This window comes from Notothenia coriiceps, unplaced genomic scaffold, assembly GCF_000735185.1.
Source record: "Notothenia coriiceps isolate Sejong01 unplaced genomic scaffold, NC01 NC01_scaffold00036251, whole genome shotgun sequence".
In the NCBI taxonomy this organism is placed as follows: domain Eukaryota; kingdom Metazoa; phylum Chordata; class Actinopteri; order Perciformes; family Nototheniidae; genus Notothenia; species Notothenia coriiceps.
The window spans coordinates 1-26,809 of NW_011368952.1; the positions used below are offsets into that span (position 1 = coordinate 1).

A 26,809-nucleotide genomic window follows, 5' to 3' on the forward strand; every position below is an offset into this window, starting at 1 on the left:
ATTATTTAAGTATATTCATTTACCCTATGTTTAACCAACATTACTTTTTTATGTTCATTTTAGGCTTTTAATATGCTCAGTATATTTAACTTGTACCTGTTAAAGCAACATGATTTCTTTATTTAAGCTTCACTGTAAAAGGTCTGTTGGACTTAAGTAATAAAAAACATGGAGATCGGTTGCACATATTAAAATCATGTGTACTCAAAACTATTCCATTATGTTAGAGACGCACAACTATATTATGTCAAAGAAACATGAAATTGTTATGTTCATTTGAATATTTCCTTTAATATTAGGTATATTCATTTACCCTATGTTTAACCAACATGACTTTTTAATGTTCATTTTAGGCTTTTAATATACTCAGTATATTTCATTTGTACCTAAAGCCTGTTTTGTTTAAACTACATGCTATAGTTTTCTGTTTAATCTACCAGTGCTCAAGGTATACATAAGATTATTTATTTTATGTGAATAGAGGCATTTCATACATTCTTCTACAGGATCCATCCTAATCTCTTATATCTACAGCATTTATCATGACATTTTAAAACAAATAGCCAATAAAGACAAACACATTTCTTTGAACAACATTCATGTATTTTTCTCAAAAGATAAAACAATATTAACCACCTACACATCCAGATGAGCTTTTGTTTTTTCCATCATGCAGCCCCAGGAGAATTAACAAATACATTGAAAATAAAGAAATAGAATAAATAGAAAATGTTTGTGATGCATGCATTATTGTGTTAGAACACAGCAAGGAAGCTTAAAGGAAATTAATTCTCCCAACCAAAATAAAGGTTTATTGTGCCAAATGGCAAAGAAAGGCTTATTTGTGTAACTCATTCATAGTAAACAATTAACAGATAATGTCAATGCCTAGCCGAAAAAAGGAAATGTTCTTGCAAATCCATAACCTGCTAATATGAAAGGGCACTTTAATACAAAAAAGCAATGGCATTGCTTTGGAAAAACACATGAAAGTATAATAATGGCCTGGTTTCTCACCACATATGCAAAGAAAGTATTACAAATAAAAATAAGAACTGACATTTTGAAGTAGCAGAATTAGTACATTCTGAAACACATGATAAGTGGTACATTCTGAAAACACATGACCCCAGGAAAAACACACATTTCTGAAACATGCAAATCAATACAGCCAAAAGCATGAACAACGGAAGTGCAAGACAGTTGTATCGATGAAAGTCCAGTATACATCCTGTAAAAGTGCACAATGGTCCATGGCAACAGCTCACTCAAATAGTTTGTTTTTAAATGCTTGGGCTTAATTGGAGAGCATGATGCCGTCTAGCTCCATTAACATTTGCTGGAGCACTTTGAACGTGCACTTCAGTTTAGGTGGGTAGTTCAGGTTCATTGCAAACATTAGTCCAAATAACATGGTAGCAGCTAATGCAATGTTGTCCACATCAGTTAGTACCTGTTGGCCTTCCAGGACAATCTGTCCTCTGGTCTCATCTGTACTCTGGTCTCATGGTGGAATTGTGTTTGACGACATAAAGTCCCACTGTAATCCCCTGAATGGACCGCAGAATGACGTCTTCATCTTCTGCCTGCAGAGTGCACAGTCACAAAGGGAACAGAGTGAGGTCTAACAAATCAATACATATATATATATATACCCATTACTAAATCCATGTGTTTAACAAGTACATTTGGTCAGATTTCAGTACTTTTAAGCCTCTTTGTTATCTGATATACTCCTGTCTGACCTGATAAAAAATGTTTTATTTCCTATATCCATTTTAAATTAAAAGCCCTATACTGTAGCTTTTCAGTTCAGTCTGGCTATTAAACAAAAAACAGGGATGTTCACATACTTTTGGCTATATATGTGTGGTGTTTCAATAAATACATATTTTAAAGCCCAACAAAAAAAAACAAAAGATCAAATATTACTTCTACTGACCACAAACTCTTTCAGCAGATCTTGTGGGTCCTCATTGAGGTGCACACACAGCCCCTTGAGAAGACATTCCCGCCCTAAATCGACATCATCAACCTAAGTGAAGGGGAATAAGAAAAGAAAGAATCTGTTTTGCTCAATGAAATGTGTACACTATTGACTCGATGTATAATTTCCTTAAAATGAATTCTTACTTGAGTCATGTTTGACATAATATAGTTCAGACGCTGGCCTATCTGTCCTCCTCTCATCTAAAAAATATTCAGAAGTTTGTCAGATAGCACATCCAGCTGAGAGAGAAATCTTGATTGGAGGGGCAAAATATCAAATAAAACAAAATATCACAGTCATAACAATCATGATTTCATTTAATTTTCTAATGATGTTATGATTGTAGTTGTGTGCTAAATGTATTTACAAAATCACATACCAGGCATATCTTGCCTGAAAACGATGCAGAGAAACTAGTCCATGCATTTGTTACTTCAAGGCTAGCTTATTGTAACTCTTTATTATCAGGGTGTACCAAAAAGTCAGTTAAGTTGCTTCAGCTGATTCAAAATGTATTGACCAGAGCACGGAAAAGGGACTACATTACTCCTGTTTTGGTTCCACAGTGAGAATAACTTTTTATATCAAGTACGAACAACCAGGTTAGACTACATTACATTTAATTTAGTTTACGTTTTTTTCCAAAGCGACTTAAAATAAGTATTACTGTCATGTAAGACTACATATAAGAAACACCCTTATAGTCATTTCAACAAACAAAACATTATCACTTTTGTAAAGGAGGCTTTATCGCAGAATGTTTGGCTTTTGTCTCTCACTTTCTGAATCACTTTTGCCTAATAAATCAGAAAATGTGTATATCCCTGCAATGTTTGTAGTATGTAAATGTAATGAATAAATATTCAGAAATTGTCAGACTAATACCAGTTTTCAATTTGTTAAAGATCAAGTTTAAGTTAGTCAAGTAAATCACACTGAACATTTGAATACTCACCATTTACTACAGAAATCTTCTCCACACCAATTACCTATCACAGAAAAACATATTTGAAATTATTTCATTATTCACACACAAATAAATCAAAAATATTCTGCTCCTTAAAGGGGACATTTACCATTTAATGATGTACCTTTAGGCTAATATGAACCGACTTCGGCCGAGATGGGCACCTCCAGTGTAAAAAGCTACAGTAGCCTAATGCAATGAGTACAACTTTGTACTGAGCCATACACATCAGCGTTGCGAGCTCATTTCCATTGGTTCCAATGGAGACGTGCACTGCAGCAGCGCACACCGCTCGTCATGTGACGAGGAACAACCAATCACAACCGAGAAACATCTCAACTTCCGTAAACACAAGTGTACGGCAAATATGGAAGATAAGTTAATTTCACAGCGGGTGGATCGTCACCCTTACTTGATCTGTCCGGCATGTCCCCCATATTCATGGTATGTGCACCGCTGCTAAAGTGTAACACAATCATTAATATCTTCCACTTTCCAGTATCAAGTGTCGCTTTCCGGGACACACCCCCACACACAATATTGTGTCTCTGTTTTGATCTGGGTGTATTCACGGTATTTACATGAACACAGAGCGGATCAAAGCAGAGACATAAACACAGTTTTTTAGGGAAAACACTGCGGTCCCACAGACAATATTGTATCTTTAACAATCAACACCTTAAATGGGTAAAGATGGTCGCTTAACGTAAGGTAGGCCTACAACCTGCATCAGCGCCCTTAAAAGTCGGCACAAGAGTAGACATGCAGAGCCGGACCGACGCAGTAAAGTTCTACAACGCCTGACAGCAGACATGAAACAATAATTTAAAACAAGACGTAGCCTATAGACATGCAAACATGCCGCAAGCTCATCCATCAGCTATGACTCCCCCCTCCCCACTGAGCTCAGTTTAATGTGCATAACTTTGGGCAAGGTTCATAGTTTTAAATATTGTAAATCAAGCAACTGCCGGACTTACGCTCTACAAATACTCACAGTATAAAAACACGCTAAACACAAGTCAATCAATATAAACTCACCTTATGATTTTCATGGCTTTATCCTAGCTAACACCAGTGAATGACAATGTTTACAAATTGACAGCTGTATTTACGTTGCTCGTTGTAATGGCAAATGTGAACTCTGCTTTTTGCAAACAATGCGTCTTCTGATAACCTGTAACTATGACGAACATTTGATGACATTAAAAACCCTTAAATAACTTTTACCTTGTAGAGATGTTCTCGGGACAGAACCAGCTTACTCCTCCGATGCGGGAAGAAAATATGGTAGAACCCCTCCCCCCTCCTTTGTTTAAAAAAGAAAAAGCTTCACATTTTTAAAGATAAATATATTTTCCAATTTTTTTCTGCTTTACATCTTGTCCATTAAAGTGCCATATTGTTCAGGTTCAATTACGAAACTATTAAAGTACGGGTTTTGACTCCGACCATATTAATTTGTGAATAAAATATTTGTAAATAATAATTAGAATCTGAGTAATCGGCTGCGGAGCAAGCTGCTGACGTATGTGCTCAGTGGGCGGAGTTTCTTAACATGATTGAGACTTATAGAACGTACACCCCTCAAGATTAACATAGTTCTACATGATTGATTCATGTTTAGAAGAGAAACATGAATAAATTATGTCTCATATATTAACTGCATATTTGCAAATTGAACAACCCCACTTTCCCCTTTTTTTCAGTGTAGAGGCGTATCGTGTATTAATAAACTGAACGGCTTTAGGGGAGAGGCTACAGTTAAGTCATTTTGTAACTTGGAGAAATTAATCATCTCATCTCTGTCAACCGAAACTGAAGGAAAAACAAATCACCTGAGAGATAAGGTACAGTGAACAACTGCAGAGGTTAAAGGTCACCTGCCAGCAAATCTGCATGCTGACTGCTAAGGAGAGATAAATATACCATAGCTGCAGATGATACTATCCTGGGTTTGGTTCTAATGCAGCCAGGAGTTTGTGTCACTCTATACACCATATTCAGAAATTGATAGAATTTAAAATATGAGATTTTTTCAAAGGTTGAATTGAGTATGTCTTGAAGTCCTCAAATGCTCCGACTTGACAAATCCAGTTAATATGTTGATTAAATCAGATGGAAGAGATATTTCTAAAGTCATGATGTTTGCAGATTATTGCAAGACTATAAATACAAAATGTGGCACACTAGAAACAAATGAAGCTCAGCGCAAGTTCAGGCAGGAAGACCTATCACTTTGTATTGCGCGTCATGGCAATACTCGCTCCCTTCACTAAATGATAGGGAGCACCACTCCTCAGCTAACCTATCACTTCCCTCCATTCACAAGCCTATTCATCGCACCTGTTAACCCCGCTATATATGCTCTCCCCTTTTCCATCAGCTGTCTTCCAGGTGTCAACGCGCAAGCAGCAGCAGGGCTTCGTCCCAGCTCCGGGTATATATTCATCAGCTCCGCAGTCTTGCGGATTAAGCTACAGGCGGCGTTCCCCAGTTGGCTAGCGGTTCTAGCCGGCCACCCCGCAAACCCGGACGCGGAAGAAAAAGACAAGGATACTGGGCCCGATAATAAACATGTATTCCATACATCACGTCTCTCCTGATTGAAATATATTAGCATAGTCTTATCCTGGTGCTCATCAGGACACTTCCTGGTTAGTGTAGGACTAAAGTGGTATGTTTCTAACACCAGCCCGGCAGAGTAAATTATACCATTACATAAATTACCTTCAAACAAATTCTCTTTATCAAATTTTTACTTTCCTCCTGGTTTAAAGTGGGTGGAGATTCAGTTGGATAAACAGGGCAGATGCAGATCAGCTGAGATGTTAATGTTAAACTATGTTAAATTAGCTTTGTAACAGGAGCATTGCTTAGAGCCAGACACTTCCCTAAGTAACTGGGCCAATAGCATAACAGGGCTATTGGACTTGACAAAAAGTTAAAAAATATAAATTCTTATGTTGCTCTGCATCTGCATGTTTGATGTGTCAATAGGCGATGGCTGCCAACCACACAGTCCACAATGCTTACAAGTTTGCACTATCAACCAGACTCAGGGACAGTTTTCATTCCACAGGCAATAAGACGGTTAAACACCTGTACTGTTGAAACAACATCCACAATATTCATCTGGCTGCTACTTAAAAATTATTTATCTATTTACCTAATATATCATATTTCAATGACTTGCAGACTCTTATTGCACTATTTCACAATTTCACTTTTTTAAACTATTTTCTTCTTGTATTTACAATTTACTATTTGCTTGCACTATATTTTTCTGTTTATCTGTGTTGCACTATTGGAGAAGCCTGTGACACAAGATTTTCATCGACATAACTACACTGTAGCTATGTTCGTTTGACAAATGAAGAACCTTGAAGCTTGAACCTTGAACTTTATAAGGTAATATGTCAATGTTGTGCTTAGCTTTTTGAACGAAAAGTGGCCAAAACATCAAGTTCAAGTTTATTCATTTTTCAGGTTATTTTAGGACCACTAAAGTGCCTCGAACCGTTTCAAATATTTTGAATGTCAAATAAAAAATGGAAGCTTAATAATGGCAGTCAGCGTTGTATTTCAACTCTAATAGGTGTGCACACAGAGCACATGCAAAATGTGATGTCAAAAGCTTGTATTCACTACTGTATTGAATATTGAACACTAAAAAGAGTGGTGTTAAATCTTTAAGCTTGCTCAATATATCAACTGATGTATCTCATCTACTCAGAATAAGTAGTCAAGTCCAACAGTTCTTTCATTTATAAATACAACTAGTGATTCATAGATGATTCGTAAGAAATTACAGTAGGATACGTGCATAATTAATTATTTGCAATGCAACACTAGCCCATTAGTTACACGTCTCTAACAATACTTTTTATATATTAGAGCCATTGTGAAGCATGCTAACATATTAAGAGATATACATCTGTTTAAATGTTTGTGATGGATTTCATACAACTCATTAAATGCTTTCATGAGTATTCGATGTCTTAATACAGATCAATCATTGACTGTCAGTGGCTGGGTTAGGGAGACAGAAGACTGTCTCATGACAAAAGACTGCATCAAAAGATCAATACCCAAAATCAACAAGAATACAGGTTGTCTCTGCTGGACAACCTGTATTATTTCCCTTTTGTGTGTCTAAAAAACAGAGGAGGGGTATGGTTATTATTGGCACTCATTTGTCATGTCGATGTCACAAACAAAACTGTGTACACAAAACATTCAGTGGTTTATGACCCTCCCTTCTTCCAGCTTCCAGTTAAGCCTGGTTATGCTGTGGAGGCAGTGTGGTTAACCTCAACATTGTTATTTAAGAGGACACTCCATACTGTAAGTCCACTGGGTGGGGAAGGTTTGAAACTTGGTAATATTTGTATAGTAGCATCCATCTCTGGAATCAAGAAAAGTCTAAATAAGATTGTGGAGATGCAGTAACACAATACAAATGTAGTAAATCATCGTTGCCTCTGCATTGGTTCAGAAAAATCAGCCAATGGTCTGCCGTTTAGTCAGTCTTTTATAATGATTGTATTGCATTTTATTCATTGTCTTCTCTGTTTTCCATTCCATGAGATTCTTTAAACAAGGGTGGAGACCCTCCCATTCACTACCTCTGATGCACATCCTTATTAGGCAGGACTTCTGAGGCTCACACATGAATCATCTTTTTATAAAACAAACAGTGGTGTATTCAACAGCCAAAATGGTTCCGGACTGAAGGATCTGATCCCTAACTGTGTACAGTTGACTAAGGCAGACACCCGTAAGGCTCAGTGTTGCAACGTTATTTACATCCCTTTACATTCCCATTCTTGCTTCACTTGATGCATTTCAGCTTCCTTTTCACAACTCTCAGCTGCATATACTTCCTTTACTCCCTTCCTATATCTATTGCAATACACATATCAACCTTGTTCTTTAGTGAGCACTTGTGTTTTTTCATAAGGTCCCATAATACACATTTTAATTAGTGTTTTTGGTATTTATACTATTTACCCATCAGGAAGTGGGAAACAATAAATTCAACAAAATGCCCAGCCCTCCAAGCAAACACACACACACACACACACACACACACACACACACACACACACACACACACACACACACACACACACACACACACACACACAAAAACACAGACAAAATAAGGCAATAAGAGTGCTGCTTCAAGTTGCCTTTAGGCGTGTCTCTGTTTGTATTTAAGCTGGGGCCAATGCCATCTTGTTGCAAATTTGCTTATGGTGGCTGTTGTCTGTTTTGTTCCTCTCACCTGTCCATTAGAGGCCCCTCCCTGTCTGTGGTGCACTGAATCCTGTCCTCACCTGCGGAAGCTATAAAGGAACAAAGAAAGCAACGTTAACTCATATCACAAAGAAGAACATCGCCATCCGAGGAGTCTACATACACTGAAGAGGTGAGGATGACTTCCACTGCAGATCGTCTGGCCCATCAGAAGAAGAGGGAGGAAGGCATTGGCACCAACCAGAAAGCAGTGAAGTTCTCCCAGCAGGACTATGAGACTCTGCGGCAGCAGTGTCTGGAGCGTGGAGGCCTGTTTGAGGACAACTGTTTTCTTCCTGAGAGCAAATCACTGGGCTTCAATGAGCTGGGACCATACTCAGCCAAGACCAGGGGCGTAGTTTGGAAGAGGCCAACGGTAAGAAGAAACAGCATTATTACAGCCATGAAAACAGACAACAGTGACAATGTTTGTACTGTAATATGATCATAGGGTTGTTGAGTTCCACACTGGGAGCAAGTAATGTACTCTCTTCTGTTGAGCATCTTAATATTATATTAAAAACAGTAGCTAACTGGTTAGTACATTACGAAAAAAATGCTGAATACCACATTCACCATATTAATTGTGTGTATGATCATAGTTTTACTATTTGTATGGCTTATCTTATGTGTCATCAGATCTAAATCATGTAATTGAAATGTCCTCCTTCTATCTATGTAGTGTGATACCTCTCAAAACTGCTTTCAAGTTTTCAACTCAGTGTGATTGCTTGGTAAACTTTTCAGGAGCTGTGCTCAAATCCAAAGTTCATTGATGATGGAGCCACAAGGACGGACATTTGCCAAGGAGCTCTGGGTAAGTGAACATGAGGACGGGTCAATGATTGCATGTACAGATGGATGCATGAATGCTTTTTATAAGGGAACCACAAAAATCCAACACCTCCACCCACTCTGCCATTAGGCCTGTAAAATGGAATTATCTCAGAGGTGGTTTGTTGCCACATAATGTTTTTCTGCACTGCGGTGTACACAACTTATTTCACAATCTCAGAGCATGCCTCTGCTCTGAATGTGTGTAGGTGACTGCTGGCTTCTGGCTGCAATAGCCTCTCTGACTCTGGACCAGCGGATCCTGGCTCGTGTGGTGCCCCATGGACAGAACTTCACTGAAAGATATGCCGGGATATTTCACTTCCAGGTCAGACAAAGGCCTAAGCTTGACCTTCGAGAGGGCTTTTTTCTTTATTTTCTCTTTTTTTCTTTGCCTTTTTTCCTGTCATGTCTAGCCATTGTACAGAAACAACATGTGAGAAACATTCAAACTGGTACAGTCGAAAGGTTCCAGTTAGTGAATCCACAATTTGCACTGTAACTCTTGAATCTTAATCACTACTTTCCTCATATGAAGCTTGATAATTGTCAATTTCAATCATGGGACAAAGATGTTATCATTGTTCTCCTACAATGCTGATCAACACTTCATTATATGTTGAACAATTCAAAATGTACCTGCCTACACATCCTCAAAAGTCCATTTAGAAGCTGAGATTTCATACATAAAGACACATCCTTTGAATAAGAGTTGACGCAACAAATAGTGTTTCATGTCAACAGCTTCACGTTAATAGGTAATAACAATAAAATTATGAGCGTATTTCGACCTTGAGTTTAATATTTTTTTCTTCTCAGTTCTGGCAGTTTGGTGAGTGGGTGGATGTGGTGGTCGATGACCGTTTACCCACCAGAGAAGGAAAGCTGCTGTTTGTTCACTCAGCGGAGGGATCCGAGTTTTGGAGCGCACTGCTAGAGAAAGCCTATGCTAAGTATGGATCGTTCCAGCTACAGGATATATTTTTCCGTATCAAAACCTTATGGTAAAAATTGACATCATACAGATGATGATTCTGTTCTCGTCCCTCTGTGTCTGACAGGGTGTATGGCTGCTATGAAGCCCTGTCTGGAGGAAACACTATTGAGGGTTTTGAGGATTTCACAGGAGGGATTGCTGAAGTTTACACCTTAAACAAAGCTCCACCGAAGCTCTTCCAAATCATAAAGAAAGCTCTGGGGCTGGGCTCACTGCTGGGTTGCTCCATTGATGTAGGTCTTATTTTCATATTGATTTGCATGCTAACCTCACCTGTGAGAGAACAAACCAACAGTAGTCAGTAAAAAGGTATCCAAGATTGAAGTTTATTTTTTTTTTGTGTTTTCAGATCACCAATGCCTATGAGACAGAGGCGGTTACAGCTCTTAAACTTGTCAAGGGGCATGCATACTCAGTGACTGGTGCGGAGGAGGTATGCAATCCGATGTTATTTTATTTTTTCTAATGCATGTGAAAAACATCACTCACAGTTGCTCTCTCTTCCAGGTTAATTATCTAGGCAGGCAGGTTGAGCTGGTCCGCATCAGGAATCCATGGGGTCAGGTGGAGTGGACTGGGTCTTGGAGTGATGGGTAAATCATTTTGTTCCAGATCCTTTAACCATTATCTACCATTTTTTGTTTGGATTTTCCTAAAAGCAATATATTATTTTCATAAATCAGATCCAGCGAATGGAACCACGTCAGTAAAGAGGAGAAGTCAAAGTTGAACAATAAGGCTGAGGATGGAGAGTTCTGGTAAATCTGTTTATCTTGTATTTACTTACTTACTTCTTGTAATGCAGCAGCAAACATAAATTACAATAAATGCATTATTTTAGATATTGTGTTGATGCCATAATATGGTTTGATAAATCAGCAAAGCAAATGGTATATGGCGTGTGTAGGATTTAGTGGCATCTAGTGGTGAGTTTGCAGATTGTAACTGACTGAATATTGAATATGCATGTCGAAATACTGGCCTTCTTTAATTTAATCGTTTCTGCTGTTGACTTATAAAAAAATGGCTGTTCAACATAGTGGACTCTTTATGTGGACACAGAGAGCTAATAAGCTAAAGAAAACACAACCATGTTTTGTTTGGGGTGGTAATACACTATATTTCAATAGGTTATTCTAATCCTAGGTCCTGTGAGCCTCAGGCTAATGCTAAAAGTGATGAAGAAATGTGTTCCTCTCCTCAGGATGTCCTATTCAGACTTCATCAGGCAGTTCTCCACGCTGGAGATCTGTAACTTGACCCCAGACACGATCATGAGTAACGATGTGGGCCACTGGAACCACTACCAGTTTGAAGGGATGTGGAGGGTGGGCTCCACTGCTGGCGGCTGCCGCAATAACCAAGGTAGCAGAGAAACCATGTGTGTGTCTGTGCAAGAAGTTACACTGCTTCATATAAATAATTACACGTTGTGTGTTCCAGCCACATTCTCATCCAACCCACAGTATGTGGTGCGTCTGGAGGATGTGGATGACGACCCCCTGGATGGAGAAGATGGCTGCACCTTCCTGGTTGGGTTGATGCAAAAGGACGGACGACGGAAAAAGAAGCTTAACCGCAACCTTGAAACCATTGGCTATGCCATTTATAAGGTGTCCTATAATAACATGTTTAATATGAAGTTCTCTGTACTTAATCCATTTTAAAATGTTTGACGGTCTTCTAAATAACTTTTTCTGTCTGTTTTCTTTTTACAGGTCCCAGACGAGGTCTGTATTTATACTGTACATGCAAGTAATCAGAGGTGGGAAGTACATTTACTCAAGTACTGTACTGAAGTACAATTTTGTAAATGGTGTACTTTTACTCCACTACATTTATTGTATGCCTTTAGTTACTTTGCAGGTTTTGATTAATGATGTGAAATATAATCAACACTTGAATAAGACTTTGTTTAAACCTGGAGTAAATTCCCAAGCTACCCTACAATTAGCTGCACCTTTACCAACTTTGATAACACTTTAATGCATCAATAATTATAATCAAACATATAATATATATAAACATATTATTCTGATCAAAAGTAAATGTACTTACTGGTCCATTTCAGAATAATATGTTTATATATATTATATGTTTGATTATAATTATTGATGCATTAAAGTGTTATCAAAGTTGGTAAAGGTGCAGCTAATTGTAGGGTAGCNCGGCGTCAATCGTAAGGCTTTACAGAGTGTGGTGAAAACTGCACAGCACATCAACAGGACGGAGCAGCCATCCTTATGGCCTGTTTTATTCCACAGGCCATAAGACTGTTAAACACCCGAACTTTTGAAACAACATCCATAACATCCATCTGGCTGCAACTTACAAATTATTTATCTAATATATAATATTCCAATCAATTGTATACTCTTATTGCACTATTTTCTGTTTTGTATTTACTTGCACAATTTTTTCTGTTTTACTGTGTTGCACTTTTGGAGAAGCCTGTGACCTAAGATTTTCATCTACATAACTACACTGTAGCTATGTACGTAGGAAAAATAAAAGCCTTGAACCTTCAATGCTTTCATAAATAAGGCGTTTTCAGCCTTAAAAGGGATAGTTTGACACTATGGAATATAATGCTTATTCACTTTCTCACAGAGCTAGATGAAAAAAAAACTAGAAAATAAAAGGGGAACACAGGATGTTAAGAGGGTCATTGTATTGTAGATTTCTCTTGACATAAATTAGTTGGAAGGATACATCCAGCAGATTGATCATGTTGCGGCAAGTCGTCAGGCTAAACCCACTGGTTTTAATGTCCTCTCCTAAAAATGAATCAAAACACAGGGGTCACTTGCTTTGAGTGTCATATAATGAAATGCACATACTGAACTTTACTTTAAGAGGAGAGATAATCCTTTATCTTACTCTTCCCCACCACTCGGTTGAGGATTCTCTGCAGCTCAAATGCAGAAATCTCCACATCCTAAGAAGCATTTGACAGGGACATAAATTGTAAGTTAAAAGAAACAATGACTTGGAACTATAAGATGATGTCAAAAATAAAAATTGTCAAAATGTCACATTTTACGCATACTCACAGCTCCGGCAAGCTGTCCAAACAGTTTCTTGAATCTGTCACTGATGTCATCTTCATCAATGTTAATCTAGACATGACAAAGTATGCATGTTTGTCCTTCCTTGTTAAAAATCAATCTTCAAAAATATATACATCAAGGGTTATGATTTACCTGCTCAACATGGCAGTCCACAGGATCATCTATCTCTCTAAAAACAGTGAGAGATCATATTTAGATATTGAATGATTATAAATAATCTTTGTTAAGGATTTGCACTTATTTGTGAAAGAGACGTACTGGAATGAGGCCGGTTTCTCAGAGAACACCCGCACGTAAAAGTCTCCGTTCTTGTTGGGCTCAAAGGTGGAGGGGATGATGAGGTATTCGCCTGGAGGAAGACAGAAGCGGTTGCAAACTTCTCGCAGGTTGATGAAGGTCTCGGAGCGCGCAGCTGAAGCGTGGCGCACAAAGAAGTTTCTTTTCAGATGCACTTGCTTTTGGCCATAGTACTGGAAAATGACACACATGCAGTACCGTCACACAAGGGCACCTTTAGCCTTCCATTGGTGTAATTAGAGAACTTTTAAAGGACAGATAATTGAGCCATAAACAACAATTGGTGCTCTGAGAAACATGCTAATGCATTAAAGTGTCTTCATTTTTGTATACATACCTCCTTAGGCAGCTGGAAAAAGACAAAAACAATAGTAAGAATTGGTGCCAATGATACATATGACAAATTGAGTACATGACTATTATCGTCTACATCTTAAAAGGCAGCTCCTTACGTCGTAGATGGCAAAGCCGACGGTCTGCATGTCCTGCCCCATTTTCTTCAAACGGCGTCTGTTCTTCTGCATCAAGCCCACGATGAAGGTGCAGCCATCCTCACCATCATCAGAGTCATCATCCGCCTCTTCCAGCTTTATGACAAACTGAGGATTCATCCAGAAGGTATCTATGAAGTAAAGCAAGGGTTAGCAAGGAGCTTGTCAACATTGTTACAGCAGCCAAGACACACACACACACACACACACACACACCAGTTCTGGGGTGAAGATTGAGAAACTGATCATACTTGGGAAGTTTCTGCAACCACCAGCTGACACGCCTCTTCTCCACGTTTCTTCAAATTCTGACTCCGCCCATTTCTGGAACTGGTCATCTTTGAGGGCATCAGGTGTCAGGTTGCAGATCTCAAGGCGGGAATATTGGCGCAGGAAGTCTGAAAATGACATCCTGTGGACAAAGAAAATCACATCCTTAACTTTAAATGGCCTTTTCCTTTTACTGGAGTATTATAGTGTTTTGCAGTTGAAACCCAAGAGGTAGAGTATATTCAGATGTTTACCAGAACTCCCCGTCCTCACAACGCTTGATCAGCCTGTCCCGGTCACTGTCACTCACATATCTCCACTCAGAAGACCTAGGATGAAGTGCCAATACATTCTCATTTGTATGATGAAGTTCAAACATCAGAAATAAACCACAGGCTTGCACCTTACTGTGTCACACATTCCACCTACATGCAAAAACAAGCTTTAAAGCCAGAGTCTGAGTAACAACTTTTTACCACATAATTTACCAGCCTGGGTGTGTATGTCTCCTTGGTCTTACATGCATGTCAGAAACACACACTTAATACCCTTGTCAAAACAAAGGATGTAGATGTTTCAATCAGGCGGGGTCCTCTTATGAACAAAACAAAAGGCATTATTGGGAAATCCTATTTATAAGAAGAAAATGGGAGCAGTTCAAATGATACATGTTGATCAGTTAACAATGTCACCTGTCAGAATCTAAACCAAACCAGGAAAATGTAATACAAATGTGAGTTTATGATAACATGCTCAGAGTTACTACAGTAACATGCACATGTGACCATATTCATTCTCACTTGTCACTCCAGGCTCCATTCCACTCCACCTGACCCCATGGGTTTCTAATTCTGATCAACTGCACCCGGTTTCCTCTATACTCCACCTGAAACAGAATTAAGGGTCAATAACTCAACCAGAAAAAAAAAATCAAAAGGGAAACACTACAGTATAGCAGCAATATAAATATTGCAAAAGAGATCATGCCTCAGTCAGTTACCTAATTGTAACATCTATTACATTTTAGAGAACACATGGTAGCCACTGCAGCTTCATTTTATACCTGGAGATCTTTGTGTATAATATATTTCAAATCTCCATATTTTGAGGTTTGAAAAATTAAGGTTTATTAAAAAAAGAAAGCATGTACGAATCGACCAATCGTTGCGGCTCTAATAAAAACACAGGTATTCCCTCACCAGCTCCGCTCCTGTCACCGAGTAGGCATGGCCCTTCACCAGCTTGCGATATGTGACGGCTTCTGAGTCCGACGCGTTGGTAATCTGGGATAAAGAGGAAACGTTTTAAAGATTAACACCATCATATATATCCAGGACTCCAATCTCTGAGAGTGAAACGTGAATCTCAAACCAACATCAATGGAGCATCCCAGAAGCGATCCTCTATCCAAGGCCTTCTTAATGGTTTTGAAGAGTCGGGGGCCTGCCTTCCCCAGTTCATGCCTCTCAGCAATGCCTCCAGTGAAGTCCTCGAAACCCTCAATGGTGCTGCCTCCAGAAAGAGCCTCGTAGCATCCATTAACCCTAGAGAAATAAGAAGTTCATGAATGACGCGACCAGAAAACGAGATAGTGAATAATACACAATGTATCCTGATGCTTCATTCTTCCATACTTGGCGTAGGCCTTCTCCAGCAGCGCGCTCCAAAACTCTGAATTCTTCTCTGAGTGAACAAACAGCAGCTCTCCATCTTTGGTGGGCAAGCGGTCATCAACCACCACATCCACCCACTCACCAAACTGCCAGAACTGAGAGCCACAGGGAAGAGACACAACTAGTACAAATCAAACCTCACTTTATTTCTATAAGAACGAGGTTGTGGTGTTGAATTGCTGTACCTCAAAATGAAAAATGCCAGCGTAGTTCTTCTCAAAGCTTTGATCGTGGGGGACAACACGAGACAAAACCTGTTTGCTGAGAGTCAGGGAAGCAATAGCTGCCAAGAGCCAGCAGTCACCTGAACACAATTTAACAGTGTTAGAATAACGGGCATTTCATCATTCGTGACACATCTCCAGAACATACTCTGTTTGCATCACACAGACCTTTTGTGAGCTAAGTAATGGCTATTATCTTTTCTTCCTTTGCTTGTTAGCTGTAAACATCTCAATCTCACCCACACATGGAGATGCTTTCTGCCAAATGGGCGTGGAGAGACAAGAGTTAAGGAGTGACAGCTGATGTCAGGGCTCAGGCATTTTTTCAGTTATGAGGTTTGGATCTTCTTCAAGTGGTGTTAAATAATACAATACTGGCAAAAGTTTCCAAAGATGAAACTAAGTAAATGATAATAATGGACATACATACATACATACATAAATACATACACACATACATACTGTAAGCCAGTCACCTCGTTCACATCTGCTAACTGCTATCTTAGATAAGCAATGCAAAGTCCTTCATTCAAATAACTTAAGATGGAAATCAATGTGTTCTTTGTAAAATACAGTAAATATCTCATTGTGACATCAAAATGCATTTGAATGTGAATTCAATAAGAAAATTACAAAAGCAAAGTAGTGTTTGGTAGTTTCAAAAGGAGTGTTTGTGTGTCTTACCAAGTGCTCCTTGACAGATATCAGTCCTGGAAGCATTTTCAATTATGAATTGTGGTTTGGAGCACAACTCCTGAAGGAAAAACAAGTTTAATTCAACTAGTGCCTTTTATTTTATAATGGTGTTACTGCTTTTACATATTTGTTTTAAGGCTTTACTTTGTATACAAATACACTGGGCAAAACAAGACACTTTATGCCTATGTGTAGCATTTAAACTGACATTTAGTATGTAAAAGTGTACATGACCAAAGTATTACAAATAGCACTTCTGACAAACTGAATTCATTAGATACACTGAAATGCACTGTACTGTAAATTATGCACAAGGGACAGGTATCATCTTCAAAATCCAGTTTCAAAATACATTTCAATAATTTAAATGATTTCCTTCTGTTTGTACCCACCCTTGGTCTTTTCCACTGGATGCCCTGAACTTTGTGGGAATTTGGTCCCAGATCTTTGAAGCCTAAGGATGATGGCAGAGGCTCAAAGCAGTCATCCTGAAAAAGCTGCCCTCTCTCCAGACAGCTGTTCCTCAGCGATTCAAAGTCCTGGTTCAGGTATTTAACCGCTTTTGAGTTGGCTCCTATCCCTTGGGATTTCTCTCGGTTGTGCTGAAGTTTAGATGCAATGCCAGACATTTTTATTTTACTCTAAAAATCTCTGACTATCTACGACTGTCTCCCAGCTGGTCTGTGTGTGTGGATAGACAGGCTTTGCTGAAATGTCTCCACACCCTTTATTATTCATGACAGACAACACACTAACTCTGGCTCACCTGCAGCATTCAGCCTACTCCATATCTGGCATTGGTTGATGGCATATTTGACCCAGGTGCGGCCCACATGGATGGATTTATTTTATGTCTTTTATCTCATATTTAACACCAGCGTTACTGTTTTTGTCCTTAACATATCTGACAAAGATAAAATAACAAAAAAAAAGACTGAGCCGCAAGCAATATGAATATGCAATTTAATATCTCAAACTATTTAAACCATTTGATCTGTCTGGTGTGCACATTATTATATAAAACAAACACAGATAGTCCAGATGTAGGAGCCATATGTTAAAATGTATAGTTTGATATATTTGTATATTATAATCCTTTGTTGATAGTGTTATCATATCATTTATTTGAACCAGCCGTGGAATTGACGGCATAGACGACCGCAGCTGTTTTGTGATTACGAGACGTTATAGCTGACGGCAGCTGCTGGTGATTGTGTGTGAGAAGGAGAAAGAAGCACAGAGCAACATAGTTTTTTGAACTGTGAAAATATGTGTTTGTATTTTGATACCTTTTGTTTTAAGTAAAGAGTCAAACAAACCTTCCTGAGACGTATTTTGTCCGAGTCAAGCTTACCTGTGAATCGAATTGGATTAGACGGAACTACACCAGAGGAAAACATTCCTTGTTTTTTCTTTCTTGATTTTCTATCAAGTTTTGCAAAAGTTAAAAGAGCAAAAATACCACAAAAACGGATTAAAAAAGGGTATATTGTGTGTGAGGGATACTCCATACATATATCTCCATGTTTGTAATCAGCAAATATCATTTAATTTGACAAATCCATTTGAGCAATGTGCATGCATTTGGAACATATTGGGAAAGTCCATGGGTTTTTTATTATTGGAAAGAGTATCTTTGAATGAAATTAATTCATTTTTCTTTCAGCATATATCTCAAAAGTATCATCCCTGGACTCCTCTTCAGTTTTTTAGTAGATCGCCAGGCACAGCCACTGTAGGAGGAAACTATTATTATAGAAACCAGCCAAACTAGAAGTACCGAAAAAACCGCATCTTTTGTTATTCTCTCACACACCTGTTGCATGTCCAGCTCGATATTTCCTGCGTCAGCTCTCTCCAGAGACTTAAACATTTCTGGTGGAGAGACGGAAATGTTGATATTGTAAACATGAAACAGATCATATCAGATTGTTGGGTTTGCTGACACTTACTGAAGAGCATTTCCAGTTTAATGAGACAGCCTACAAAGCTGTCAAAGTCTATGGCATACTGAGCATCCGCGTAACGACTGACAATGGACTGCAGCACAGCACTGTTGATGTGGAAACCTGGAAAAGAAAGATAGCCGTCAGTTATCACCATCATTTCCTGTTAGCAAGGGTCAGTTTCATAGAGATGCATTATTTCTGATCCTTGGGAAATATAGTTATTGAAAGGTGTCAGGTATTAGCAGGGTGATAATGGAAGAGTACAGTTACACAGCCACGCCCATGCTTGTTTTGTCCCTGCGGTAAAATATAGGCTACATGAACAAAATCTGTTGCAGGGAGGAAGTCCCCCAACTGGTTTATCTAGTCTGCCAGTAACTGCCTACACACACACACACACACACACACACACACACACACACACACACACACACACACACACACACACACACACACACACACACACACACACACACACACACACACACACACACACACACACACACACACACACACACACACACACACACACACACACACACACACACACACACGATTTGTCACATGCCATGATATTACCATGTAAGTTGGTAAAGGCTTATGTCAACTATGGAGGCACACTCTATTCAAAGATAACTAAATTATGCGGGCAACACATCTACATTTGTGATTCTTATCAGGAAAACAAATACCATTCGGGAATTCAAGCCATTCAATGTACACTTGCAGATGTTTTAACTTTTAAAGCAGCAAAACATATGAGAAGCTTTCAGGTCATGTTGTATAAAACACGTAGATGACCAGCTGACATAACAGTAGTGTATGAGATCTTTCACAAGATAATGTTTGTTACCTGCTTGAGTGGCAGCGCCTCTCATCTCGTGGGAGCTCATGGTGCCCGAATTGTCTGTGTCATGATTCTTGAAGATCTCCTGTTTGACCCAGACAATGTGTTGTGTTAATAGATACAGAAAGATATTCCTACATGGCAATACATATTTCAAATCACATAAATCCCAATTTACCAGGTATTTTTGGATTTTTCCCCAAAGCAAGTGGAATTCCATCAGTCCCAGCTTGGCACTTTCATCTTTCTGAGGAGTGTTTAGGTCTATAAAAAGATCCTCATGGATTATGAATTTAATTCCTTCGTTCACATCTTATTCGCCCAATAATAATGTACCCAAATAGAAACAAATATAAAATTGAGGGATCATTTCTTAAAGAGGATACATCCAGCAGACTGACGATAAGGCGACCAGTCTCAACGCTGAAGCCATCTGTCTTGATGTCAGACCCTGCAGGAAAGTTACAAACATAACTAGCCCCAATTTGGAACTCAAAGAAAATGAAAAGGCTACGTGCAGACAGTATGTATATCAGTATATATAGTATATACATTACATATTTGAAGTATACTACTGTATATATGTAAGAGGTATACTCACGGTGAGAGACAATGTTGTTCAACATTTTAACCAGTTCAAAGACAGATACCTCCATATCCTGTTGGAAAATTGCATATTAGAATGTTTTTTAGGGGTATAGTACATTTGTATCATGCTGCTCTACATACATCGCCAGCAATCTGCTTGAAGACCTCTCTAAAATGAGGATCCACATCATCCTCAGATACCTCCTCCTGTGAGAGCGAAACAAAGAGAGGTCACTCATGTCAAATAAAAGCTTTGACAATTCTTGGATTTTTTAAAATATTCATGGGTGTTGAATTCAACACACAATCGCAGTACTACGTTTTTTGTTATACAAGACACAGTAAAAATACACAAAGGTGAACACATGCATTTTTTTGGAGAGGCAGCCAGTCTGTGCCTTGCTCAAGGGGCACCTCGGCAGCTACCAGTCCACTTGTGTTTTTTGGGTCCGATTGGGATGTGAACGGGCGGTTCTTCAAGTACCTACACAGACTGAGCCACTGCTGCACTCAGTCTTTGGATTTGACCCATCCTAGTGTTAGGATGGGATTAGGAGCAGTGGGCTGCCATTATGTACGGTGCCCGGGGAGCAGTGTAGGGAACGGTGCCTTGCTCAGGGAACTCGGTAGCACTTGGTCTTTCTGGGACTTGAACTGGTGACCTTCCAGACTTTCCCACCACCGCCCACACTTCATAATCGATGCAAAATCACTCTGTGTATGTACATACCTCCTCGATTTCAGCATCAATGTCCTCCTCCAGTGGACTGAAACATATACAAATGCACAGCTTGAGCACACTCTGTTGGTGTGCAGGAAAATACTGAGACTGCCAAGGCACACANAGTTCACTCTTAGTGATTTATCCTTAGTATGAGTAGGTCTCAGCGGCTTTGTGAATAACTTTTAAGAAAAAACTCCTACGTAAAATGTTTTAGCGCGAGTTAGGAGCACTCCTAGCGGTAAGATAAAATGCTTTGTGAATACGGCCCCAGGTGTTTAACAGTCTTATGGCCTGTGAGATGAAACTGTCTCTGAGTCTGGTGGTTTTAGTCCGGACGGCAGCAGACAGAACAGTTTGCGGCTGGGGTGATGGGGGTCTTTTATAATCCTGAGGGCTTTCTTCCTGAGCCGCTGGGAGTAAAGGTCCTCCATGGATGGCAGCTCCATCCTGGTGATGTTCTGTGCATTTTTCACTACCCTCTGTAAAGCCTTACGGAGCTTACACATGGTGGCGTGCGTTGAAGCTTGCCGGCGGTGTGTCTGACGCTCGACCATCATCCATCAATCAATCAATCAATGTTTATTTATATAGCCCAATATCACAAATGTTACATTTGTCTCAGTGGACTTCACAGTTTGTACAGAATATCAGTATGACAATACGACACCCTCTGTCCTTAGACCCTCACATCGTACAAGGAAAAACTTCCAGAGAAAACCCACAGTTTAAAGGGAAAAATGGGAGAAACCTCAGGGAGAGCAACAGAGGAGGGATCCCTCTCCCAGGACGGACAGACGTGCAATAGATGCCGTGTGTTAATTGAAAAGATAATACATTTGCAACATAGGTAGGGCCAACAACCAATCACATTAATCTCCGCCCCGGACACACAAGCACGCGGTTTGATTGGCTAGAGCTTGTACTGGCATATTATTCGATTGGCTGTCGCTTCCGTTGAAGCTTCAAAAGTAGAACATTGCTCTACGCTTTGCTCCCACAATGCAGTTCGGCAAGGCGTGACGTCGTCCCATTCAAAGTGAATGGGCAGAAGCGTTGAAACTTCAACGCACGCCGCCTTGTGTAAGCGCCGTTACGGTTGAGGGCGGGGCAGCTGCCGTACCAGGCCATGATGCAGCCAGTCAGGATACTCTCTATGGTGCACCTGTAGGAGGTCAGGATCCTCTCTATGGTGCAGCTGTAGAAGTTGCAGAGTATCCTGGAGTCCATGTTGAACCTCCTCAGCCTGCGGAGGAAGAAGAGCCGCTGTTGAGCTTTTTTGGTGATGATGGTGGTGGGAAGAGTCCATGTCAGGTCCTCAGTGATGTGGACACCGAGGAACCTGAAGCTGCTGACTCTCTCCACCGTAGTCCCATTGATGGCGATGGGGGCGTGTCCGTCTCTCTGCTGCTTCCTGTAATCCACAATCAGCTTCTTTGTTTTGCTGACGGTGAGATGGAGGTTGTTCTCCTGGCACCAAGATGTCAGGTTTTTACGACCCTCTCTCTGTACGCTGTCTCGTCGCCATCGGTGATCTGGCCGATGGCGGTCGTGTCGTCAGCAAACTTCACGATGGTGTTGGAGCTGTGCGTGGCCACGTAGTCGTGTGTGTGAACAGGGAGTAGAGGAGAGGGCTGAGCAAGCAGTCTTGAGGGGCTCCGGTTTTGAGGATGAGGGTGGACTGGAGGATGTGATGTTTCCCACCCGCACTGCCTGGGGTCTAGCCGTCAGAAAGTTCAGAATCCAATTACAGAGGGCAGTTACAGTTCAGCCTTCAATACCATTGTGCCCTCCAAGCTGGTCATCAACCTCAGAGACCTCGGGCTCAACAGTAGTCAATGAACAGCATTCTCACATACTGTATGTGTTCCTTTGGTCCAGGTGTTAGAGGGCAGTGTGGAGCGGGGGAGGGGGGCTATGGCGTCGTCTGTGGACCTGTTTGCTCTGTAGGCAAACTGCAGGGGGTCCAGAGAGTCAGGGAGGGAGGAGGTGATGAATGTTTTGACTAACCGCTCGAAGCACTTCATGATGATGGAGTTGAGTGCTACTGGGCGGTAGTCGTTGAGACTGGTGATTTTTTACTTTTTGGGGACAGGAACGATGGTGGAGTGTTTGAAGCATGTGGGGACTACAGACTGCAGCAGGGATCTGTTGAAGATGTCTGTGAACACCTCAGCCAGCTGAACTGCACACACCCTGAGAACACGGCCAGGGAGGCCATCAGGTCCAGGAGCCTTGTGTGGGTTAACCCTTTCGAAGGATTTGCACACATCTGCCCTGTTTAAAACAAAAGGGCAGGGCTCCTGATCCTTCTGTGCCTCCACAGCCTGGCTGCTCTTGAATCGTGCAAAAAAACTGTTCAGCTCATCTGGAAGAGATACCCATGCAGACAGTCCCGCACACAGACAGTCCCGCAGCACCCCCCGCTGCTCCTTTGTAATCTGTCATTGTTCTTGGCTCAAACACACACCACTCCATAGATTCGAAGCAGTCCTGCCGAGCTGAGTCTGACTCCTCACTCCAGCGCTGTATAGTCCGTGTCACCGGTCTGTCCCGTTTCAGTTTCTGCTTGTAAGCAGGTAGCAGTGAGATGTGGTCGCCTCTGGCCATGAAGTCTCTGTCCTGTCAATCACTCCAAACAGCTGATCAAGTGCTGTGTTGTTGTCAGCAGTCCGAAAAAATAATCCCCACATCTGTGCACCAGTTATTGTTTATCATGACACACACACCTCCACCTACCTTGCTTCTCTCTGAATTAACAGTCTGATCCTGGCGAAATATAATGAAGCCGTCTGGAACAATGGCGGAGTCCGGGATAGCGGAGTTGAGCCAAGTCTCCGTGAAAATTAACACGTTACAGTTCTTAATGTCCCGTTGAAAATCCGACTTAGTTAATCTAGTTTATTTTCCATCGATTGAACATTAGCCAGAAGAATACATAGGCATGATCCAAAAGTTGATGGGCGATATAAGATATGATGTCTGAAATGAATTATAATCAAAGATTTTAATGTAAAGGAGATATTTGAGATGTCCTTTGGGTTCATTCATACAATTTTCCCCAAATCAAACGTCGCATTTGGTATCTTTTGGAATTTTTGGGAATTTTTTGGGGGATCTACACTAGAATTTACAACTGGGACTTGCATGTTTGGACACATTTAGGCTACATAGCATAAGATTACTGTGATAAGTGGCCCGTCAGTGAAGTCATGTCAGATAGACAACCAAAGCCTGCTCCTTCCATCATAACTGTCCTTGACATACTCTTCAAAGAAAGATGGAACTGGGAAGCTGGGAATCGTGGAATTTAAGATCTTGTGGACAAAGATTGAGAAGTTCCTGGTGTGTTTCTTGTTTGTTTGTATTGACATTAACATGCAATGTGTTACAGTGTGTTGGTAGTATGGTGATAATACATGTTAACTGTGTGTGCTCTCCATCAGGAACTGTTCAAAAAGAGAGATGCAGACGAAAGTGGCTGTATGAGCGCCTCTGAGATGCGGATGGCTGTTGAGGATGCTGGTGAGAAGTTCATTTCACAAAATATTTGTCTACACAGCCATTATCTCTTGCAACTGCAAAGGAAAATACTCAGTAGATATATTTTTTGTGCACATTCTGAAGTGCGTGAATGGCTTTGTCTTCAGATTCTTTCATTATGTGCCGTTAGATATTATTTTAAATGTCAATTGTTTTTGCATTTCGGCAGGTTTCTCTCTCAACAACTCTCTCCATCAGATCATTGTGGCTCGCTACTCTGAACCAAACCTCAGCATTGACTTTGACAACTTTGTGTGCAGCCTGATCCGCTTGGAGTCACTCTTCAGTGAGTATTTCTCATTGTTACCACATTTTAAGCTGTGATCAGCACAGCGCTAAGACACTCCAACAGCACGTACACCATTTTGGATGTTATCTTTTTTTTTTAATAACAACATATCAAAGTGACACACAATTCAAGTAAGGATTCCTGTCTAAAACAGAATCCCATTGACTAAGAAGGATCTATTAAATTAATGAAATATGTAGAATGAACCAGAAACAGTATTTCCTCTTTCCCTAGCACCTGATTTTATAAAGTGATTTACTTTTATTTTTATTTACAACAGACACCTTCAAGATCCTGGACAAGGATGGGTCTGGTGTGATAGAGCTGGGTTTTATGCAGGTAAGAGCGGAGCTGTAATCATGACACAAAACTATAAAGCAATGATTAATTGACCACACTGACCCGTTCTTGTGTTTTCATTCACAGTGGCTAAGTCTGTCGATGTTGTAGAGGAGCTCCTCTGACTGTTAACTGATGGAGAATCAAGACATGTGTTGAACAGATATCATATCTGAATATTATGGACAAGTGGATTAAAGTTTGTATTTGATTTAAAACCTAATCAATGTATTGTGAGGGGGAAATAATTACTATGGGTTTGATTTTCCAGAAACATAATAAAACCAGAATGTCACACAAATGAGAATCCTTTTATTTGGAGTAAATCATAATGATATCCCTTTGAGCAGTTTGCATATCAACTGGAAATAATAATGTTAATAATGTCTTTCTGCCCGCTCAGTTCTTTCGTATCCTAAGAAGTGCACAACAGACAGTTCTGATAGTGTTCTCAAGTATTTTTGGTAAACTAAGATCAGAGAAATTAAGACTATTGGAAATTATATCTTAATTTACAGCTCTTTGTGGTATCTAGCACAACAAGTCCTCCAACTCATACGACCAAATGGGCCGATTGTTCGGGCCCTTATTACGACCAAATATGCCGTTTGTTCAAGTTGTTATAAAGTTTTCGCCCTCTAGTGCTCCCGTTGAATGCTAACGTTACAGATGGTAGTTTATTCACAAATAACCCTCTCTGTAAAATCCTAAATTGTAGGATAGTTTGGCCATTAAAACGCTTTTTGATTAGATTTCTAGCGAGAAGTGTATATTGTACTTTTAGAATCCACGTCCAGTCGATATGTAGGATCTATAGTTTGATAGATATTACGTACGAAGATGATTTGAGATATGCGGCAGCCTCCATGTAAAGTTACGGGTTGAAAACAGTATTTCCGGTCTCGACGTTTTCATAATAAAACCAATGATCAAATGATTTAACAGTGATATTTGCAGTACTCATCAACTAAAAAACATCAGTTTATCCTTGTTAATTATACAGCATTTATTGGTTTAGATTGTGTACAATGCTTTTGTGTTTTTCCCATAGGTTTTTGTCTTTCGATTCTGAGAGACACCTTTCTTTTTTCAGAGGTTTTGAGAAACATCGATTGTTTTAGCCGCAATGCATGTCGGGATATGGTTTTCATGCGATATGAAATCGGAAAAACATTTTTTTAAAATAAAATAATACTTTATTCCGAGTGTTCTTGCTTTTCTCTTTGGAAGTCATCACATAACGGCATTGTAATACACGGTTCGGCTGCATTAAATATTTCTGCCCTAGATTTTTATTTATAGAGCCCTGATCAGAAGACCTTTTGACAAACTGTAAGAAATGCCGCCAAAACTGAATATGTGACGTGGATCATAAATATATTAGCAATTAAACAACATCTTCCATTTACTTTCACACAATACGTCTCCTCACAGTATCAACACTAATTCAGCTGACTTTTATATTTGATCCAATTGGTAGATAGATAACGGTGCACAGCTGATAGAAAGGGATTTTTTGTAGTTTTTAAAGATATTATTTACTGAACTACCTTTCCAACTCCTCATGCAGTTGACTGTTACAGGTCTATACAGGTTCATGGTACAATGCATAAGCTTCAAATCGAGAGACTGAAACTGTATTTTCCTTTACCGTTCTGTTTTAATTTCACAATAAAGTTAATAGTCATATTATGTTTGATATTATTATGTTTTATTAACTAC

The 26,809-nt window shown here is 39.8% G+C and overlaps 4 protein-coding genes and 2 long non-coding RNA genes across 6 annotated transcripts; 2 read left to right on the forward strand and 4 right to left on the reverse strand.

Moving 5' to 3' along the window:
• Positions 1-1,350: 1,350 nt before the first annotated feature.
• Positions 1,351-2,172, reverse strand: LOC104963439 (uncharacterized). The gene is made up of 3 exons (XR_800318.1): positions 2,134-2,172; positions 1,943-2,035; positions 1,351-1,586 (listed from the first exon to the last, which is right to left on the reverse strand). It is a non-coding gene; the product is annotated as an uncharacterized lncRNA (long non-coding RNA).
• Positions 2,173-2,958: 786 nt separating this feature from the next.
• On the reverse strand, positions 2,959-4,283 carry LOC104963438 (uncharacterized). Its single transcript, XR_800317.1, has 3 exons — positions 4,188-4,283; positions 3,370-3,416; positions 2,959-2,979 (listed from the first exon to the last, which is right to left on the reverse strand). It is a non-coding gene; the product is annotated as an uncharacterized lncRNA (long non-coding RNA).
• Positions 4,284-8,203: 3,920 nt separating this feature from the next.
• Positions 8,204-12,546, forward strand: LOC104963449 (calpain-2 catalytic subunit-like). Its single transcript, XM_010792039.1, has 12 exons — positions 8,204-8,634; positions 9,006-9,075; positions 9,302-9,420; positions 9,912-10,045; positions 10,154-10,322; positions 10,439-10,522; positions 10,597-10,682; positions 10,773-10,847; positions 11,294-11,454; positions 11,533-11,702; positions 11,808-11,872; positions 12,540-12,546. Exons 1-12 carry the CDS (start codon positions 8,398-8,400, stop codon positions 12,544-12,546), a joined length of 1,377 nt encoding a protein of 458 aa, XP_010790341.1. The 5' UTR covers positions 8,204-8,397.
• A 119-nt stretch (positions 12,547-12,665) lies between these two features.
• On the reverse strand, positions 12,666-17,521 carry capn2l (calpain 2, (m/II) large subunit, like). The gene is made up of 17 exons (XM_010792040.1): positions 17,204-17,521; positions 16,800-16,869; positions 16,077-16,195; positions 15,853-15,986; positions 15,594-15,762; positions 15,418-15,501; positions 15,019-15,104; positions 14,473-14,547; positions 14,200-14,360; positions 13,910-14,079; positions 13,795-13,806; positions 13,419-13,630; positions 13,293-13,329; positions 13,143-13,208; positions 12,970-13,027; positions 12,802-12,866; positions 12,666-12,701 (listed from the first exon to the last, which is right to left on the reverse strand). Exons 1-17 carry the CDS (start codon positions 17,438-17,440, stop codon positions 12,666-12,668), a joined length of 1,791 nt encoding a protein of 596 aa, XP_010790342.1. The 5' UTR covers positions 17,441-17,521.
• A 254-nt stretch (positions 17,522-17,775) lies between these two features.
• Positions 17,776-23,526, reverse strand: LOC104963451 (calpain small subunit 1-like). Its single transcript, XM_010792041.1, has 12 exons — positions 23,436-23,526; positions 23,112-23,284; positions 22,413-22,550; positions 20,926-21,024; positions 20,337-20,402; positions 20,209-20,266; positions 19,994-20,058; positions 19,786-19,854; positions 19,614-19,692; positions 18,764-18,880; positions 18,628-18,686; positions 17,776-18,544 (listed from the first exon to the last, which is right to left on the reverse strand). The coding sequence occupies exons 1-12, from the start codon at positions 23,524-23,526 to the stop codon at positions 18,521-18,523; spliced, it is 1,038 nt and encodes a 345-aa protein (XP_010790343.1). The 3' UTR covers positions 17,776-18,520.
• Positions 23,527-23,716: 190 nt separating this feature from the next.
• LOC104963452 (calpain-1 catalytic subunit-like) lies at positions 23,717-25,679 on the forward strand. Its single transcript, XM_010792042.1, has 6 exons — positions 23,717-23,749; positions 24,193-24,261; positions 24,363-24,441; positions 24,629-24,745; positions 25,029-25,087; positions 25,175-25,679. The coding sequence occupies exons 1-6, from the start codon at positions 23,717-23,719 to the stop codon at positions 25,196-25,198; spliced, it is 381 nt and encodes a 126-aa protein (XP_010790344.1). The 3' UTR covers positions 25,199-25,679.
• Positions 25,680-26,809: the final 1,130 nt, after the last annotated feature.